Source organism: Lipophrys pholis (assembly GCF_963383615.2).
Source record: "Lipophrys pholis genome assembly, chromosome: 15".
In the NCBI taxonomy this organism is placed as follows: Eukaryota; Metazoa; Chordata; class Actinopteri; order Blenniiformes; family Blenniidae; genus Lipophrys; species Lipophrys pholis.
In genome coordinates this window covers 10,012,611-10,033,729 of record NC_137642.1, presented here as the reverse complement: position 1 = coordinate 10,033,729, position 21,119 = coordinate 10,012,611, and the positions used below count along the sequence as shown (strand labels likewise).

Here is a 21,119-nt window from a genome sequence, read left to right as displayed (position 1 = left end):
GGACTTTTCTACTGCTGCCTGTAAACATGTCAGTGTCTCTCTCCACTTCTCATCACTCTCTCTCTCTCCTTCACTTCCCCTTTGCGTGAGATTTTCATCTGAATATGAAAGGAATATAAAGTGACTTCAGCCATGCTGACTTAGAGATGATATTATATTGTGCACAGCTGACTCTTTTGCCTTTTGCTTGACTTTTGTATCTACTTATTTACTTCCACTATATATTATTCGAGTGCCTCTCCCCAAGCGGCTGAATACTTGTTATGTGGTGACCTTCAGTCTACATCTCATTTTATCTCTCCTTTAGTTTACCCTCCCATCAGTCCTTGCATCAGTATCTACTGTATCTGTTAACCTTTATGTCACACCTCCATCTACATGGGGATACACCTTTTCACTAATCCGCTCACTTCCCGACACATTCACTCCCCCAATGGCATTTGTCGGCAGCTCATAACCCTCAGGCTCCGTCACTTTGTAAGGAAGTGATAACATGTCAGCGCAGCCTCTTCCTGGCAATCACACCACGCCACTCAGTGCCACCTTCTCACATTCTCTCAAACCCTGCTCGCACTCAACCATCACGCTGAGAAAAACCTGCGAGTGGGTCAGCGCAGGTTATCAGCTCAGCTCAAGACTAGAGTTATGCCAAAACCGCTTAAGATAAAGAATACATTATGACTTGCACATAGTTTTTTAGTTTTTTAGTTTTCTTCCCTTGTGGAAAAACACTGGTTTGACTTCATAAAAGTTTAATCTGAAGAAATTTGGTATTTTACGGGTGCATTTTAAAATGTCACATAACTGAGATTCTACTGGTTCTATCAGTTTGTAGGGTGCAGTACTTAGCAGCTCTTTCAACATGTATTTAAATTGTTTGTATTTGCATTTAAAAGTCTTGATTATCATCATATAATTACCAATATATCACATATGCAGTTTAATTAGCAGACGTATTTACAACAGGACTTCAAACAAGAGAGAGGTTTTTCATTTTTTATTTGTTTGTGAATGGATAGTACCCCCCAAAAAAGCTAATATAATCATAGTTTCTCTTCATTTGGCTTCTCTTTACTCCAAGGCAGCATCTTCTACCAGCTGTCAGAAGGCTCATATGTAAGTGGGTGTGTGGAGATGGTAAGACAAACCTTGTAGCCTCAAGCATCTTTTCAATTTCAGTTGAGAATCTCAGCGTTCTTCATAAACAACCAACATCCAAGTCGTTTTCTAACGACTTGTCATGTGGGACTCATCACTTTCTGAGTCAATATAGGAGAAGCTTGTTTTTTTCAATCACTAATACAAAACGGGGAAAGTGAATGTAAATCGTGCCCTACCATGAATGCTTTTATTTTGACTGTTGTTTGGACAGCCGTAATTTTTTGTTTTTAATACCACTGCTGGAAGTTAACCATTTGAGGTCTTTGAGCAAGGTCCATAACATCCTGGTGCTTGTTTTTGCTGCACTGTGACAGTACACTGCTAGTTAAATTTGAATATCAATAGGATGGGTTAAATAAATAATCCCCACAGGGATTAATGCATTTTGAAAGTCATTTCTGTTCTCAAAAATGTGCATATTTGCCTACATATCTGTACATGTATATCTCTATATATATTTACAATTTTAGTCATGAAGCCTTCTTATATGATAAACAAGGAGTCACTCGGCTATCTACTGCAAGGTGTTATCATGTGTGATAAATCTGACTCAACCTGAAGTCAAAATCTTCCAGCTTTGCACTCAACAATTCAAAGTAGGTCTGTTTGTTTTTTTTGTTTTTTTGTTGAATATGTCCAGGAACTGACTGGGAACAACATGTCCCTGCATGACGCTCAGTCTCGTTAGTTATACGAATGTAGAGTTTTTAGTCCTTCATGCTGCAAAGGATCTGTGATCCAGTGGGGAGCAGCCGAGTTATTTGCATTGATTTAAAGGTCTCTCTCTGGCTGTAAAACTCACTGAAGTAGGTTGGTACTTGAATCCACCTGAGCTCGAGCTCCGTACTGAAGGCTGAATATGTTTTCTTGCAACAATAACTCCGGAGAATGAGGAAAACAGAAAACCCTGCTTGGAGCATCATGGATGCATGAAAGCCTGATTTTGTGGACTTTCATATTTAATGACAGACACATTTCAGTTTCATGTACAGTGCAGGGGAGAAAGCGTCCTATTGAGATGTCCTAAATAAACAACAAGCCGAACAAGGAAACATTTTAAAAAATATATTAATGTGACATCTCCGTGAAAGAGTTGGACTTTTCATATTTACTTGTGCTCTTCAGTCAGCAAATCTTATAGTAATAGAAGAGCAAACCTTCTAAAATTCCCCCGATGTTTCCGAGTGTTTCTGTATGTAGAATTTAATATCATGCCTGTTTGATGTAGGATAGTAAAACATTACAAACTGAATGTTTTAGCTGTGAAATATGTAGATTTACAACTTCTTAGAGGAAGAATTCAACATTTATTGAGACAGTTTTCCCATCATGACTTTCATTAACATTTAACAACTCATTTAGAATTTGTACAACGTTTTCACTATTTGAAGAATTGCTCGGGAAACTCATAGCACACCATTTCCTGTCGAGATGCGCAAGATAGTTTTCTTCAATTTATGCTAATTTAGCAAAATCTCAATAACAAGCGGAGGAATAAATGTGTCATATAGTAAACGGTCTGCTTTAATGCATTACGCTTTTGAATTTTGTTTATATTGAAGTAAACCGGCTCTTCTAAATAAGATTCAATATCAAAAGAGCTATGCTCTGTTGTGCATTGGTCTGGGAGACCAGAGGGCTATTCTCGAGAGTTGATAAGTTTGAAGCCAGCTGTGGCGTGCCCGCAACCTTCTGCAAATCATACATAGGTTTTTCAACGCAGAGCTTTTGTTCGCCTCATTCACAGCTTCTTGGGAGCAGAAGGACTGTGAAATCAGTCTCTGCCCTATAATGTTCCCACTTCTGGGCTTGCAAAAGTCCACAACAGACATCAGACTTCTGAAAACTGTATTCGAAGTAGGGGTGAAGACATTTACTGACAACCATTGTGTTACCCTTGGTTCCAGTGAATGGCACATTTATGGGACTGATTTAGAGTCACATTTTGGGCTCTGCTGCACCACACAGTGCTCACATTGTTCAAGGGCTTGCTGCTGTGTTTTTTGTCAGCCAGCTCCCGTGCCAAACAGGTAATCTACTTATGTGAAGGCCACATTAATAAATTGGTTCCCATCACTGTGGAGCGTGGGGTGGCTTCATGCTCGAGGATGCTGCAGGTCTGTGATTATTCAGCGAGGGTACAATACTGCACCGAGAGAGAAATTGAATAGAAGTCATTTTGTGTTATGAAAACAAAACATTATTCACATGTCAAAACCAGCACAGTACTTCCTTTTTTTCCTCAAAGGTATATTTCAGGTTACCTATTTCATCATATCATAGTGTACACAGTATTCTCTCTGAAGATGTTATGCTATATCATCCCCTGTACAAGATAATGGTTTCCATTTTGTAAATTTATTCTCAAGCTAAGGTGTCCTTGGGGATTGTTTGTGTGTGGAGGCAGTAACTGTAGCCACCAGGATGGATAGACAGGGCTTTCTTACTCTTTGTCCTTCAACAGTGTACTGTTTGCGCATTTGTGTGTCTCTGAAAAGTGAGAGGTAAACACATATTCTACGGAGAGTATTATAACCACAACCTGTCTGAAAACTTTCTGAATTGTTATTTTATTCGAGCAAACAGCAAGGATGGTGTCATTTACCGGCTGAAAACTAGTATATTCTATCTGAAAATACTTGTTTTTTTGATTTGGTTGTGAATACAGTTTTGGTGTTTCAATTTTTACTGCTTTTTTTATTTTCTTCTCCTCTCATCTTTTCTCACAACTGCAATCATGTGGCGTAAACACTGTCGAGAAACTTGGGATGACCACATTGTCGTTTCCTTGAAAATCTCGGCACTCGCGTAGCTGAGGGTGTTTTACACTGATTGGTCAGCAGAGACGAGACGAATGACGCTGCTGGATAACATGTAAACATGAACCGGAGGCGTCCGCTCTTTTGTTTCTAATGCCGATTGTCAAGATAGTGTCTGCAACCAAAAACCGACTGTATAATAGACTTTGACAGCAACAGATTACGCTGCATGTATCACTCCCACGACATCGTCGGCTTTGTCACTGCCGCCATGAATACCAGTCAAAGTTTGAATGAAAACCGCTAAAGAGGAGATACCGCCGTGCACTCGCAAACATGTGCACGTACCTCGGCTGCAGAGAGTGAGAGAATAAACCAGAGAGCAGTGACAGCATAACAAAGGGGGAGTCGCAGTGAGACGACACTATCAGCTTAAATTGTTCCTCACCGACACACAGCCGAGGCAGGGTACCCTGCTATTTATGGCAGCTGTAATTTCTGTGAAGAGCGGTGACAATCATATCTGCTGGATATGATTACACACTCGCATTCCTGATAGTCAAGCACAGTCATTAACTGTAACAAAATGTAGCTTATCAGGAACAACATTTAAATGTGTCCACGGGACGCATTTGCTGTGGGATCTTTTCTTTGGATTTAGATGTTTTTCTTTTTTTTTTTTAATCTTACGCGATAATAAAAGCTTTGGGTGAAAAGTCTTTGCTTTTTACTTGCTCAGCAAGCTTTGTAAGATATTAAATCATGCATAAACTGGTAAGAAGAAAAAAAAAAACATTCAAGCTACTTTAGCAGTAAAAAAAAAAAAAATCTTTTTCATCTTTTTTTTTTTCTATTTATAAGCAGCTTGTCATGGTCAAGGCTGAAATCTCACAAACACTGTGCTTCTTACAGATCCACTGGGTGAAAACCATTCAGAGGCCTAAATATCTCATTCTTGTTCAATATGCTGAGGAAAACCCACGGTCTCCCCTCAGCTGTTGGTTGATGCATCGCTCAGCCTTTCTTCTTTCTACTACTGCTACTGCTCATGCACTTAACCCCGCGTTAAGTTCAGGAGCAGCTTGTACTTGTACTTACTGTGGTCATTCTGTTAAGTAATATTCTGTCTTTGAAGAGTTCCGTTTTAGACGCACAGGCCAAACATGTGAACACCACACAGAAAGGCCCCCCCCCCAAGCAAAGCCCGGACTCAAACCAGAGATTTCTTGCTATGAGGCAAGAGTGCAAACCACTACACCACTGTATGGCCGTCACTACAAGTTATTAATTGGTTATTTATACCTTGCGTGTTATCCAAGATAATTTGGCAACTGTTAAAAGAATTTACAATCTGTTTATTCATTCCACAGAGAAGAAACGAGATAATGAGTTGTAGAGTTGTCTGGAGACGATATGAAAGGTGCTCTAAGAAAACCAATAAAAACACAACAAAGTGATCAGAACACTGAGTGCCCGGGTTCAAACAATTCTTAGATGTCGCAGCTTTTCTGAGCTTATTTCAAATTAATTGTCTGAGGTGCATTGGCTGTTTTTGGAATAAGTCGTGGCGCTTGTTTTCCCAGATGTACATTTGGTGAAATGGCTAAATTTCTCACTGAGAACAAAGTGGCAATTACTCAGCCAGAGTCCATCAAATACACAGTCAAACGCCACTGGAGGCAATCGCAGCTGGGGCGGGAGGCAGGGTAAACCCTGGACAGGTTGACAATCCATCACAGACAGACACACTCACATTCACACCGACAGCCAATTTAGTCGCCAATTAACCTGAAAAGTAAGCGGACTGTTAGAAAGTGAGCTAACCACAAGACCACCATGCTGCACCCATGGGCATCATTCAGGCTTTTTATCTTTTACAAACACACAACAGCCTTCATGTTCATCTGCTATTCTGTTGGTCTTCTTCATGTGCTCAATGTTTATTTTCCCAGGTTTTCCGCAGTTAGCGAGCTGGCGCCGATAGGAACTTCAGTGGGGACGATTCTGGCTGCGGCTATCAACCAAACCATCTTCTACTCCATCGTGGCAGGAAATGAACTAGGTACAGACAACAGATCGTGCGACATGCATTCAGTTAACACTCAGTGAATGGATTTTCTTTTGTACTTCGCAGGATGTCTTGCCTCTCAACTCTTCCTTACGTTGTCGTTCATTCAGATGATGGCTCAGGATTTCTGTGCCCATGTGTCATTTTTATTTTTTTATTTTTTTCCCTCCTAGAAATGTAAATGAGATTCAAAACACCTCCAAAACGCATTAAGATTATTTAGAAAATTGTGGGTTGTATGCTGTGCTTGTAGAAGTCTGTCCAGGACAGATTGGGCACTTTGAACATTTTTTGTTGCTCACTCTGAAAAAGCATAATTACACTTTGGGAAAAAGAACAGCCAGGTGTGAGGTTGTCTCAGGTTTATCAGTGAGAAGAAAGGGACATATGTGGATAAAAAAGATCATTGGGAGTAAAAGAAAGATATTACTCAGTCACGTTTTCTCAAGAGCTCCCGCATTGAGTTTCTTTTTCCCTTGTATTTTTGGGACAAGCGCTGTAGTCCCTATCAGGAGAGTCTCCTGGACATTACAAACAGCTATGTGGCAATTTTTTAGACATCTTTAATATAATATAACTTATTCAACATGTATTACCTGCTTGGAGATTTCTGATCGGCTTCAACTTGAGTCTGCTGCAGAGGAAAACAACTGTAATTAATAAAGCCAGTGTTAATTAACCTCAACCTTCAGTGTACAGAAGAAAATGGGATCACGAAGTGATGGCATGCCCTCCACAGAGCTCTGATCCTAACACAGTCGAGTCATGTGGCTTTACATTAAGCAGTAGAAGGATCTAAATCAGGATACATCCACAGTAGACACAGTGTACGAGTGTGTTTGAGGAAAAACTGCTGCTGCTTTGAAAGGCAAAGGGTGGCGTGGATAGCACATCCAAAAATCCCACCACAGTTAAACTTTCGACATGAAATCGTATCTACTCGATGTCTCTTTCTTTTGGTTTGTTTTGTTTTTCATTGGTTCTATATTTGTTTGATTTCAGGTCAATTTCAGGTGAACAACAGGACAGGCGTCATCTCCACAGCCAAACCTCTGGATTATGAGAATGTGACCAGCTATGTCCTCAGGGTCCAGGCTGACTCCATGGTTGTTGTCATGTCCAACCTGCGTGTACCTTCCAAAAGTAAGATAATTGAGCCATTCGTAAGGTTGCATTTGAAGGAACGTGCATGGATATTGTATTTACATTTTATCTAATTCCTTCACTCAGAATTGTTACGATTAAGTCCAGTTGAAAGCTTATTTCTGTCTCTTTAATTTATAGTTCAGATGGAATTTATGAGCTGGGTTATATATTTGTATGTTTACATGGACTATTTGCATTACTATGCCTTCCAAGATACACAATAATAAGAATGACATAGAAAATGACGATGGAAATGTGAAACTGATGTCTATAAAAAGAAAAAAAAAGAATGACATAAAAAAAGCACCTGTAGCTTTACAAATGGCCTTAAGATGGAATCATTACCGGATTATTCCACCCATACTTTCTGGGTCATGACCTTGTCAAGAAGGCGCTTGCATGGTCTGAGTCCAACATATGGAAGAAATACATTAACCCCAAATGTCAGATTTGTCATTTTCCCTTTTTTTGTTTGTTGTTATAAATGACAAAACGGACAAGACAATGCAATTTGTATTATTTTCTTATTATAGGCCATTTGTATAGGTTGTGCCAGGTTTGGTAGAAAAATGACCGGTTGCTTAGTTTAACACACCATTCAGCATGTTGACAGTTGTGACATTCCTCTTTCAGTCATGTTGTTGTTAAAAAATAACCTGAAAAAATATGATAAATCCTAGTTTCACTGGAGAATGGCAATCTAACAGTGTCATAAATTATATCCAAGTGGCCTAATGATGGAAAAATAGCCCATTTGTTTTAATTTTCTCAGGCCACCTCCAAAACGAGGGTGGGCAACAAAACATTAATCATCCCAAAATCCCTGTTCAATGAACGGCTGCGTGTTTCCCTCCTCCGTGTGCTTGAAACAAACTCGGTTTCAAAATGTGCATGATGACACTGGCCGCATTCGGACGACAGCAGTGAAAACGTGCTGTTGCAGGGTCTTCCTTCTGCTTGCCGTCTCTTCACTGATCCCTCTCCAAGAAATCAGCTTCTTTTTATCGCCACAGTCTGGACGCGATAAAGTGTACACTCAGCGATAGCGACGCCTGCTTTCAGATACTTTCTCCTCAAAGGCTCTTAGTGTTGCACATGGTTGTGCACACAAAAAGTGACAGAAGTAGGTGAACTGGGTTGAAGCGAGGAGCTTATTTTCCTGCAGTGCAGACTCCGACTGATGGTTGGACTCTCTGTTTTTAAAGAGCTGGTTAAACGATTGGATCCTTTCGCTGTCACGCACGTTCCTCATGCCGTTGACCATTGTTTCAGGCCGACTGAGACTTCAGACAGCACACTCTGCGATGGTCATGCCTGAGCTGGAACATCATTAGGCTCATTGTGACCAGTTTACAGGCATACACTCTGGTTCAGTGAATAATCAATCACCCACTTTACCTGCCACTCGTATCCTCACACGGTGTGTCTCTCACATACTGATAGGACTAATTACTAGTAAGCCGTACTGTCTCTCTTTCTCTCTCTCTCACACACGCCTACACACACACTTGTGCTGCAATACTTGTGATTCCCACACGTCAACATGATGCAACCCACTACCGTTTTGCATCAGTTTTACCATCAGAACTAAGTATCTCATCCTAATCCTAACCTTAATCCAATTGTAGCCTTAGCGCAAAATCCACATCTTAACCCTTAAAAATATGAATGTGATTTTGGATCCTGTTTTTAGGTCCCCACAACTGCTGTGTGCTTTTAGGGGCTGGACCCAACTAAAAGAGTGAAAAACTGTGTTTGTGCTCCATAATACTTTTTCTTGACGTTTACTAAAACCTCAATTCGTCCCTCCAAGATCTCATGGGCAAAAATCCTTGATTTTGCAGGCAACTTTCTTGAAAATTGCAATAGAATTTGTATGATTTTTTTGGTGTGACAAAAATTGCATGTTACTGATTTTTATACTTTTTTTTATGTAACCCTTGATAAAAGCATACTGCACCACACACAAAAAAAAACGTGCAAATGTTTTACTTCTCTTTGTTAGTTCAATTTTAATCCGTTTTTACACAAAATGCGTTAAATTCAACGTATAGGCAGTGCAAGTGTCATTTCTTATTCAAATTATTATTTCCTTGTGAAACTTATACCCAAACAGTGTCCAGAGTACTAGTACCCCCGCATGAGAATAACTGAAGCCCAGGGCTCTGCCTCATGCAAAGGAGAAAGTCAACAGGCTGACATCCTGTTTTGGCTGAGTGCACAGAAGCCATTTTTTCTCACTTGTCTCATTTGTATAATTCTAATGCAGATCAGGGCTCAATGACAGCAAACATCTTTCTTGTTTATGCATCGCCAGGACTGCAGCGCCTAACCTGCGGGCCCATGGCGAGCCAGATCTTAAGAGACACTCAACCCTCCATAAACTGTTCAAATGGCTGCCCTCAGGACAAAGACTCTGGACTCTGATCTTTTAGAGACAGGACTTGAAAAATGAGACGGGGGGGGGGGGGGGGGGGGGGGGGGGGGGGACAGTTATTGGGTAAATGTATGTTTTGTTTTGTTTTTATTATGTTATTAGCATGAAATAGTTCTTATGTGCCATACCTTGTGGTTATTTATGTGCTCATCAATTATTTATTTTACACAGCACATTATAAATTTAAACCTCCTTTATCTTTTCTTATCTTCCCCTTATTGAGATATATATATATATATATATATATATATATGTATTTTTTTATTGCATTTCAATCAGCAGAGCAGTAGCAAAGTAATTTGTTAGATAGATTATTCTATTCTTCTCTGGGCCAGGACAATGTATATGCATTATATTGTCAGTTGGCACACATGCATACGTACACAGGGATTCAATTGGATAGATGCACACTCGCTAATAGAGGATATGACAGGGTGTAATCAAAGGATTTCAGAATGATAATGTACTATTAGGCACTCTCAAGCTTCGGCAGCCGAAGACGCAATCGCTCTTCTTAATGGGCCCGTTTCTTTCATGCATCTTTATGAGTATTTGTGCGAGACGGAGCGAGTAGAAAAGGGAGGGACTGCATTTATGCATTTTATGGGCCTATACTCTGAGGAAGCAATATGGCCAACCTTTACAAAGAGCGGGAGAGGAGAGAGAAAGTCTGCGGTTTTCTCTCCCATCCCCTGGAGTCCTCCCTCACACTACAGCTTTTGTGCCTGTAATTTGATGTGCTGTGTTTTGTGTGCCCAATTCCCCTGGTGCATCCTCAGCTCCAGTGCCACATGATTTTACATTTTTGCATCCAGCGAGAAGAAAAATGGTCCTTGACACTGCATATTTTTCACATGAACTGCAGGCCCGCGTAGTTTTTGCACTGCATGTATTTATGGTGTACATTATGTACATCTAGCCGTGACAAATTAAGGGGGTCGATGTTTATGCTCCCTGTATGCATGTTTAGTATTTTAAAGGGACGGATGCCGATTTCAAAGCACTCACAAAATGCCCAGTTAACCAGCAAATACAGCATTAAAAGTACCGCATGCGTTCTTTTTCTCTCATAGAGTAGGGGAAACTCTTGCTGCTTGATTATTGGATGCGCCACGTATTATTATTCCTAATAATGTGCAAAATGCTCCCCTGGTAAAATTGCCCAACGATTTATTGACGGCACTGTTGCGCACCAAACTGTTGGGAGAAAAGAACTCCTCAAGAATAATGTTGCATGGTACACCCCACTTAAAATGAATGACTTGGAGGACAGATCCCATCAATTTTTTTTTTTTTTTTTTTTTTTTTTTTTTTTATTGAGGCACTTTCCTAAACAGAGTGGAAACCGGTTGAGTTGTTTTCCTTATTGCCCTAGTATTAATGAGAAGTCATCTGCATAGGTCAGATGCAGAAAGAATGTAAGCAATCAAAATCAAATGAACGTCTTTATTATTATATAGCTTGTCATATGTATCATATCATGTTCGAGACATGAAAGTCTGGAACGAAAGTATATTGGAATTACGTGTATTACATGAAAAAAGCAACAAAATGCAGATGAAATGCAATTACAACAACATCATAGGGTTTAGATATTATTACAACTACATTTGTTTTCAGTGAAATTGCAGAGGCTACATCAATTACAGCATCAATATAATCTACTAAGAAATTTGTTCCAAGTATCTATCAAATCTAAAAAGAAATTATTTATACTAAGTACGGGTATATTTTAAATGTCTGATGGCCCATGGCAAGTTTCTTTTTTTTTTTTTTATTATATTCTGGAAAACGATTTCAGTCTGTCCTTTGAAGTTGTGAACCAGCTGATGAGCGTGGACAAATTATTCTGACGTGACAATTTCGATGTTACGCAACCCTTGATCAGCCTCTGTCCAGTTGGCTAAACGAGATGCATTTACTGCATGCAACATCTACTGGGCTAACTTTTACTTTTGTTTACTTGGAAGCACCAAAAGAGTTAAATGCTGTATGCCACCATTTGCGTTTTGCAGCTAACACGGCAAAGGTGTTCATCGAGGTGCTGGATGAGAATGACCACCATCCCGTCTTCTCCAGGAAGCTCTACATAGGTGGCGTGACGGAGGACACCAAGATCTTCAGCTCTGTGCTCAAGATAGTGGTGAGAAAACATTGTTTCTTTTCATTATTTTACAAAACATACCTGGAATCATGTGGAAACCGAAGCACTCCATTCAGTTCTGACTCCCTCAGCACATCCCCGGCAGCCACAGAGGGAAATCTCATCCACTTTACTTTGTGAAGTACAGTTTGATCTCTTCTCGTATCGCTGGCAATATTTCCTTGTCAGTTTCGCTGTCCCCCCCCCCCGTCTGCCCCGGTCGGTGACCAGGTGGGATCAGAGCGAGCTAAGAGATGTAATTCCAGTATGTTCACAGAAGCATGGTCGGACATCCTGTGCAATTATCGGCCTCCTCTGCCAGTTTCACTTTGTCACCTTGTCTGATGCACGGTGTCTTGAGTTTTCGCTGTGAACCAAAACAGTGGGCGTCACTGTACCATGCACTAATGTTTGATCCACGAATCTCTTTATTAAAAAAAAAAAAAAAGATGCAGTGTGTGCCAAGATGTCCCTGTGTAAAAGAATAAATACAGTGCAAGAGCTTTTTTTTTTTTTTTTTTTTACTGGCACAAAGTCACTGAATGTGGTATTTCTAATTACTCATGACTTAAAATTTAAGAGTTGTTTTTCCAGGAGCAGCTATAGGCATAATAATTTTGAAATATCCATTTAGGTGTCACTATTATTTTTCCGACTATGATCCAGCATGCTCTTTGGCTCCAAATTAATGTCACGGAAAGTTGAAACTACTTGGAAACTTTATTTTTTCAGAAGCTGAAGCAAAAATCTTCAGATCAAGGTTCGCTCACTGCTCTGCTTCCACACAGTTGTGTTAATATTTTTAGCAGACTATTTCAGTCAATAAGATCTCCTTCAGGCATCCTTCCATCCTCTATACCGTTTCATCCAATTTAGGGTTGGGGTGTTGGCGGCTGGTGGCAGCTGATCCCAGCCGACTACGTAGGGAAGCAGGGGACGGCCCCCGGAGACGGACAGTCACACACTCTCATTCATTGCTGTGGGCCAGTTAGAGACACCGTTTAACTTCAGACACATGTTCCCTGGGCCGTGGGATTAAACCCAAAAGATCCAGAGGAAACATGCGAAGAGAACATATAAACTCCACACAAAGCGAGCCCCAGCTTCAGTGCCTTCTGGATCAAAAACATTTATTTCTATGTGCTCAAATGATCCTCAGTGTCTGCAGGAAATGAAAGAATCAAATGTCCAAACTGCTGTCTGAGATACGGAAAAGGAAATTACTTTTCATTGTTGTTGGGTTTTTTTTCCATCCATCCATCATCTGTTCCCACTGTAAAATGCATGGGATTGCAGCTCATTGAAGCTTGCTCAACGGACAGGGTGCACCTTTGAGCACGAGGCCGGTCCATCACGGCACAGTAGCAGATCATCGCTCTCATTAACACCGTTGGACAATTTAGGACATCCAATTATCTTAGTAGTCATGTTTTTGGATTGTGCGAGGGCGTCAGAGAGAACAAGGAAACTTCACTCAGAAAGGTCCTGATAGACGTTTTTAAATTACATTTAACCGTGCAAGATTCAAAACCACTACTAAGTTAAACAACTCCCGAATATTCAGGTGCACATGTTTTGTGTCTACTTATATGAAGTGGCCACTTAACCAGTTCACAAAGCTTTTTTTTTTCTTCTTTTCTTTTCCTCTTGTTTTTCTATTATTTAAATCCAAATAAACATCAAATGTAAAATCACGAGTCAAGTGTTATCTATATTTCCACACAGAGGCCAGTGATTGACGTATGGTTAATGCGAAGGGCTTGTACCTGACTTAATTAGTCACAAAACTGAGGGCTCTTTTCTCCCTCGAGATAATCATTAAAAATATTGTCAACATTTGGCATGCTCCGACAATCGTGACCTTCTGCTAATTGATGCATAGGGAGGACTATTGTCGTCACAGTCAGAAGAAGTGAATGACAGACTTTCACTTTCACGCCAATAAACCTAAATATGGGGACGTTTATTTGCTGCTGAAGTACTTTTTTGGCTTATTTAAGTCCCATTTAGTTTTATTTCCTTTATTCCTGAAGAAATCCAAATGCTTGCATGAAGGACAGAAAGACAGCATTATTTTAAACAGCATGTGATAGCATTTGTGGGTGGCTTCGATCCACGATAAGGTGGCTTCAATAATAGAGGGGAGCCTTTGAAACAGAAGCTTTTTATTTTTCTTCAGTTGTGTTGTTCAGGATTTTTTTAATGGGGTCAAACTGCTGTGATTCACATATTTCCCTTGCTCTCTCCCCGCTTGCAAACAGACCTCACTCGCAGTGTCGGCCTTTCCCTGTGTGCCCATAAAACTTTTAAAGGTTTGCCCTACATACATGATGCTTGTACAGATATTTGGCGAAATTCTATCTTGTGGGGATATCTCACTTTGTTGATTTATGCAGTCCTATCAGCGGGACCTTGCCCCTCCACCCCCACACTTCCTCCTGTGCCAATAGCAAGAGGAGGGGGGAAAAAAAAGAGAGAGAGAGAGAGATTGCTCCTATTCATCAGTGTCACTCGCCACAGACAAGCACTCTGAAAATTGATGCGCGTGTGTGACCTCAGGGGCCAATCAGAACTGATGCCTCGGGGATCGATGAATGAAGTTTGCGGTTTTGTTCACTACAAAATGAAGTGCTCTGACAGGCCTCATACAGACTATGATCATCGTAAATTATTTGGGGGTTTCCTTCTGTTTGTAAACCGTTTTCACGTCTCATTCTTTTGATCAGAGAACTAGAATGAAATTTATCTCCTTGTATTTCACATATTTTACATCTGCGTCAACAATTTTTCTTTAAAAAAAAAAAAATCTGATTAAATGTACTAATCTTAGATGTAGCTCATATTAAAAAAAAAAAAAAAAAAAAGCCACAGAGACTTATTATCGCTGCAGCTTTAAGGAGCTTTATTGGCAAATTTCTGCTAATTTTCCAGCTGTCCAGCTGCACACTCGCACTCCTCGTGGGATCTGGGTTGACCCCAGTGAGAAGCTGTTTTTAGAAAAAGAAAAAGAAAAACTCAACGGGGTCTTCCCTAGATGGCAGGAAGACTGTGAGCAACAAGCTAGTTGACAGAGCGTGGCACTTAAAAGCTAAAGAGGAGGATGTTTTTAGAGACCCAAAATAGAGTTAAAAAAAAAAAAAAGAGTGCATCAATATTAACAGTCCAGGCAGCCAGAAGCAACAAACCCAGTGACCGATAATGACCTATAACCACTAAAAAGCATTAAATGATTTACTAATAGTTTTTATTTAACAGATTACACAGTGCTTGTGTGTTTATGTTGTGTTTTCATCTCTCAGAAAGAATAAAATAAAAAATAAAACATTTAAAGCTCATCAATTAAAAGAAGTGATACCAGAATAGCTTACCCACTGTTTTTTTTGTTTTGTTTTTTTACTATGCATAGCAATGGTTTTCACAGCAGTGTGAAACCACTTGAGGTTTAGATGACTTATGAGTCTCCAGCTGCATCTCTTTTCCATTTTGTCAGCTGCTTTCAAAGAACACCTGCTTGGAATAAAATTATAAGGAAATATACCCCCCTCCCGCCACCCCTTCTTAAAATGTGCGAAACTTTCTGTAGCTCCCACTTCAGTTTGCAGCCTTTGAATAAATCACTGCTATAGTTGTTTATTGATGTTCTGGAATTAGTCAATGAAATGACTTTACACAATAGGAAAAATACATATATATATATATATATATATCAGATCTCCTAAATAAAGGGCAGTGGCCCTAACTCCCAGTTACATAATATTTCCGATGGCTAACGCTCCAGCTCTGACAAGAAAACACAATTGCACCTCTGGCTCGCTTCACTTATGTAACAGTGTGTGTCAAGAGCAAAGTAGCAAAGAGTGTGCAACACACTTTGCTTAAAACACTATGGTCAAGTGCTCCGGTGGCATTCATTCAAATAATGTGTGTTTACATTTGTGTTCCAGGCCACTGATGTTGACACGGGGAACTACAGTGCTATGGCGTACCGCCTGATAATCCCTCCCACGTCGGAGGGTCAGGACAGCTTTGTCATCGAGGCCTACACGGGGGTCATTAAGTCCGCCATCATGTTTCGGAATATGCGCAGGTCCTACTTCAAGTTCGAAGTCATCGCCACAGACGACTACGGAAAAGGTCTCAGCAGCAGTGCAGAAGTGGTGGTGAGTATTCACTGCGGCGCTTGTTTGTTTCCCCGAGCTCGTGTGTGTGTGTGTGTGTGTGTGTGTGTGTGTGTGTGTGTGTGTGTGTGTGTGTGTGTGTGTGTGTGTGTGTGTGTGTGTGTGTGTGTGTGTGTGTGTGTGTGTGTGTGTGTGTGTGTGTGTGTGTGTGTGTGTGTGTGTGTGTGTGTGTGTGTGTGTGTGTGCAGATCGATGAGTACATGCAGGACACAAATCCACCGCTATGATTTACATGTCACTGGCACAGCAGACGCATATCGATTGTGAGTGGCTTGCCAAGTGTGGTACCGCTGCAGCCAGCGTTACAGTGTCCTCAAAATACTAATATAGGAGAGCGATATGAAGGGGAAGTGAGCCAGTTTAAAGTCTTTATGGGGCGCAGCATAGCCGGTGATAACTGTTGCATTATGTCTGCTCTATCTCTTAAGGAATTTTTGTCACATCTGAGAAAGAAAATGGCACCACTTTGTTAATCTTTCATTCCGCTTTTGAGCTTATCATTTTGGGAAAGACTTTTATCCACTCACTGGAGGAATTACTTGAATATAGTCCTGCGTCTCTGCTCACTGATAAATATACACCTCCGGAAACAAGGTTATAAACTCATGCCAAGTGATTTAGTGGCTGCTAAAAAGATTTGTTTCCTTTCTCAATTCGTGGTACTTTCCTAAAGTTTGATATTCCGTTGGTGGAGTGAAACTAAAATATTCAGGGGTTTTTTTTGCAGCAGAATCACCCTTACATTATTACAAGTGTTTATATAACGGTGTGATCGTACTTGAATTGTATGAATAATCTGTCTCAGACTGAACATTGTCACTATGCACTCACTGGAAAGGACGAATGCAGCCAACAATAGTTAGTTCTTAATTTTTTGTGTTTCTGTGTTCAACAATTTATAAGCCAAGGACAATATTTAAAGCCTTCTGCAATTCTTCCTTTTGGTTCCAAAGTGACTATCTGGAATACATCAATAAATAGGTCTTTAGACTCTGATCCATATATAGATTCTTCTAGAAAAATGATGCAGATTGTAGATGGCTTACAGGTTGGAATATGAAGCCTGGTCTTCTTGGACAGCAGCTTGCCATATCCAATGGGAACAGAGGGCTGGAGAATATTTTACAAAAAAACCAGTGAATCATATTAAAAGAGCAGACATCTGCATTTGTAAACATTTTAAAAGTCAAACAAGTAAGAAAGTGAGCAAGTCTGGATATTACAATATCCAAGTATTTTAATGCATGACTTATGAACTGTTAAAGAGATACTTATTCAATCTGTATCACACAACCAAGTCTGACGGTAGTTGGGGGAAGACATGTTTTCGAGTTGGAGTGCAACATTTTGCAAGAGGCATGACAAAAAAAAAAAAACTGGAAAACTGAGAGAAGATCATTGAACTGTGAAAGGATCTGTGAGTGAGTCAGAGCACAGACAAATTGTGATATGGAAGCGGATCTTGGCACATTGACATTAGAAACTGCAGAAACTAAGTACAATTAAGTGATCAGCCAAGGACACTTGTTTTCAGACGTTCACATCATAGAGCAAAACAAAAGTTTTCAGTTTAATATCACCTAAACACTAATTCTGTAGTTTGAAGGATTCATTTGTTGCTTTAGGTCATTTGGAAAAGGCAGAAAAATGAAAGTAATTACACACACACACACAGCAACTTGGCATTTATTTATTTATTTTGGATATTGATATTCGGAATAATGAACAAACTTGCAAAAGAGAAAAGTAATTTGGGCCACAGTTTGGCGTTTTATTTTCTCTGGAAAAAGTACTAAACAAGCAGATGAGTAGTACTTACAATTCTTCCTTCAAGTTAAAAAATTGCCCCGAAAAACAACCACAAATGGCCGCGTACTTATTAGTGCATACTTTGTCTTCTTAGTGAAATTCATCTCAGGCTTTATATGCATTATCTTGTTTATTTTGAGGCACGGTGATATATGCTTTGTTTTGTTTACTCGGCAGTAAATGTTTTTGATTGTGCTCCATTGAATAATTCACAGTAGGTACAACACATTCAACATGTGCCCTCCGCCACTCGCTGATGATCCAATTAAAGTCTTTCTCTCAGCCATAAGTATTAACTCTGTAAACATTATGTGCATCTGCCTGCTTGTAGGTTCGTCTTAATGCGTGTCGCTTGGCGTGCTTTCTTTTCCCCAATAATTTCCCCACACGCCCGCTGCGTAAGGGCTCAGCTTTGCCCCTAATTCAATGCTTATCTTCCCTGACCGTGGGCAGGCTTATTTTTTTCCTTTCGGTGAAATATGTCTGGCTAACAAGCTTCTAACGAGACAGAAGGAGGGTCTGGGACATTGCCTGGATGTGAGGGAGCAGCGAGTGCTTAACCATGGTGCTCGTTAATTTTCAAGGGGAAACCTAATTTCACAGGAGCCACATGGGAGATTTGGCTTCACAGCACAGAGGCTGTTTCCCATGCTCTTCACTGCAGCATCAGAATTAGGTCTTGTTAAGTTTACCGCACGGCGGCAACACAGGCAGGCAATTAGAAGGTCTGATTTGGTCCACCGGAAAGAAGAAAAAAAAAAAGCATTCTAATGTGTCGACCAATCACAATAGGGAACACCTGGAAAAAGCTGTTCAGCCACAATTTATCTCAATTTTGTGTTCTCGCTCTCATCTCTCGTGTCCTTCCTTCTCTTTTAATCTCTTTCAGGTTTCTGTGGTCAATGCACTTGACATGCAAGTTGTTGTGTCCACTGTGCCACCCACCCTGGTGGAAGAGAAAAAGGAGGAGCTCATTAGGTAAGACATGACTCGCATTTCAGGGGGAGAGACAGCGGAAGCGTGTTCCTCAATTTTCATTATGTAAACGCAATGTCTGTCTCTGTGCAAGGAAACTCAAGCAAGGAATTCAAAGTAATTTATTCCTTACTTTGAGAGTACGCCACAGTGCTCACAGAACAGGCACGCGATCCACTGGTAAACATGAGAAGAAAGAATAAGACGTGTAGAAATGATATTCAATTCATATTCAATTTGTTTTTTAAATAAGCAAACGACTAACAGTAAATCATCAGTGCATTAAAACATCTGCTGTGGCATTCCCAACTGGAGACGTCCCCCATAGCGCCTCCAAAACACCAGAAAGTGCAATATACTGTACTTGTTCATGCTTGTTTACTTTGTGCCGTTGCGACAAAGCAGGACCCCGAGGGAAAAGGGGGGGAAAGCTGCTGCAGAGTTCAAATACAACAGTCTGTAGTCCTAAATGATATGTTGTGTTAGCCAAAGAGAACATACATCCACCGCAACATCAACAGATCATTTGGATGAAATGAACATTTGTTTGAGTGATACAAAATAAGTGATATGAGACTCGAGCAATGAAAAGAACATCATATCCAGCAATGATTCACTGCAAGATGGGCAATAGATCCCTCGGGGAGTCTACATGCTGATGGTGGTGGGGCAGAGTGGTGGATGGCTGGTGGAGATACTCTCTGACCCGCCTAAAGGATGAGGTGGTGGAGGATCGCATTGGACATTTTCTGGTTGTGAGACCATCACATCATGATATGAGTTGCAGAGTGTATCGAAGTTGGGTCTGCAAAAACGTGGCAAACAAAAAACAAGATGAAAGATCAGTAAATTTGTCTTACTTGGAAAATCAGAAATAGTCCAAATTTGTTGTGTTGGTTGATAGACAGCGAGTGAATTTGAACTTGCTCAATTAAGTTTCGTTAGTATGGCTCCTATAGCCCGTCTATGAGGGCGGGCGTTTCGCTTTCATTCTCGCATGGATAAATACACCCTTGCTGCTTCTTATGTCAATGATCGATCCTGTGTGTGAGCACATTTGGTGAAGCATTAAGCTGATTTAATTAGTTCCTATTTAGCAATCCGGTGTGAAAGTGAAGACGAAGTAGTAAATGTTGCTTTGATCTGTTGCCCTTCAGCTCATCCCTCCTCCTCCTCGTCACTTCTTTGCCACATATTATTTCCAGTACATTTCCTTTCGTTCAGAATTTCTATTAGTCATTTGTTTTAGTAGCATTGGCAGTCAGAATGATAGCAACTCTGATATAGGCTGAAACTGGTTCAAGGTGGCACCTTAATCTACTTTGAATTGAAGGATCATATTGGAAGTATATATTCCAGCTCTGGAAAAGAACTGTTGAAGGAAAAGGTAGACTAAATGAAAAAGTGTGTGTTTTTAATTCTCAATAACTGTTCAATCAATGGATCATGAATTAGTAAATAAGATGGTTCAGTCTATCCTCTAGAGTCGGTTCTCATAGCAAGTTAATTATTGACAGAGATTCGTGATGCGTCTTTTCAGAGCACGGGGGACACTGTGTTTTGCCTAATTAGTCAATCTGAAAGGCAAATTGGTTTTAATAGTTGAGCTTTCTGTGTTTGTCTCGCACAACTGACGCAGCCCTTTAGGCTGGAAAACACACACATTAGTTATATTAAGCTCTTCGCTGTGATGCCATTTGAGAGGTGTGTGATTTTTTATTTTTTTTTGCAAGGGACTGGCTTCGGTCCAGAACCAGTTTACCTGTGCGCTCGAACCGTTTATCCACCCTGGCAAAAGCTGACGGCAAGGCTTTCCTTTATTGGCTGTAATATGAGGTGTGGATTTCTCTGTGCCTGAAAAGGATTATCTGAGCCTTACTTTGCCAAAACCCCAGTGTGGAGCGGCAAACTGCTGTCCAATGGGACAATCACTGCCACAGAGGAGTACTTAAGATCGGTGGCTGTCATATTGCTTTGGGCACAGAGCTATGAACTAATGTGAACCTTGATCTTGGCTTCTGTAAAGCTAAAAGTTTGACACGTTTTCTAATGTTGACATCTCTGTTGCTTTCTCTATGTAAACTGAACTTGTGTTTTTGCTTTTTTTAGAATTCTCGAGCGCCACGTCCAAGACCAGATCCCAGGAGCCAAGGTGATCGTCGAGTCCATCGGGCCACGTCGTCATGGCGACGGCTTTGAGCTGGAGGACTACTCCAAGTCAGACCTGATGGTGTACGCCATTGACCCGCTCACGAACAGGGCCATTTCACCCAAGGAGCTCTTCAAGTGAGTGGGCGAATTTTATTACAAGCAGTCCGGTCCAGCCTTTCCTATAAATTGATGTCCTAATGTCCCCGCTGTGCTGCGTGTTTTCCCTGCAGTCTCTCTCCATCCTCTGTTCAAACAGTGAGTCAGCAAATATCTCTTTTCTGAGGCTCCCCTT

The 21,119-nt window shown here is 40.6% G+C and overlaps 1 protein-coding gene across 1 annotated transcript in view; it reads left to right on the top strand.

The window, feature by feature from the left end:
- LOC308121282 (protocadherin-15-like) overlaps window positions 1-21,119 on the top strand; it is a gene marked incomplete at both ends in the record, with an annotated part of 142,274 nt that overhangs the window by 101,419 nt on the left and 19,736 nt on the right. The window contains 6 exons of the mRNA XM_080482446.1: window positions 5,873-5,982; window positions 6,991-7,131; window positions 11,587-11,714; window positions 15,659-15,874; window positions 18,591-18,679; window positions 20,786-20,962. Coding sequence (XP_080338572.1) covers window positions 5,873-5,982; window positions 6,991-7,131; window positions 11,587-11,714; window positions 15,659-15,874; window positions 18,591-18,679; window positions 20,786-20,962 — 861 coding nt within the window. The remainder of the gene's footprint in view (window positions 1-5,872; window positions 5,983-6,990; window positions 7,132-11,586; window positions 11,715-15,658; window positions 15,875-18,590; window positions 18,680-20,785; window positions 20,963-21,119) is intronic.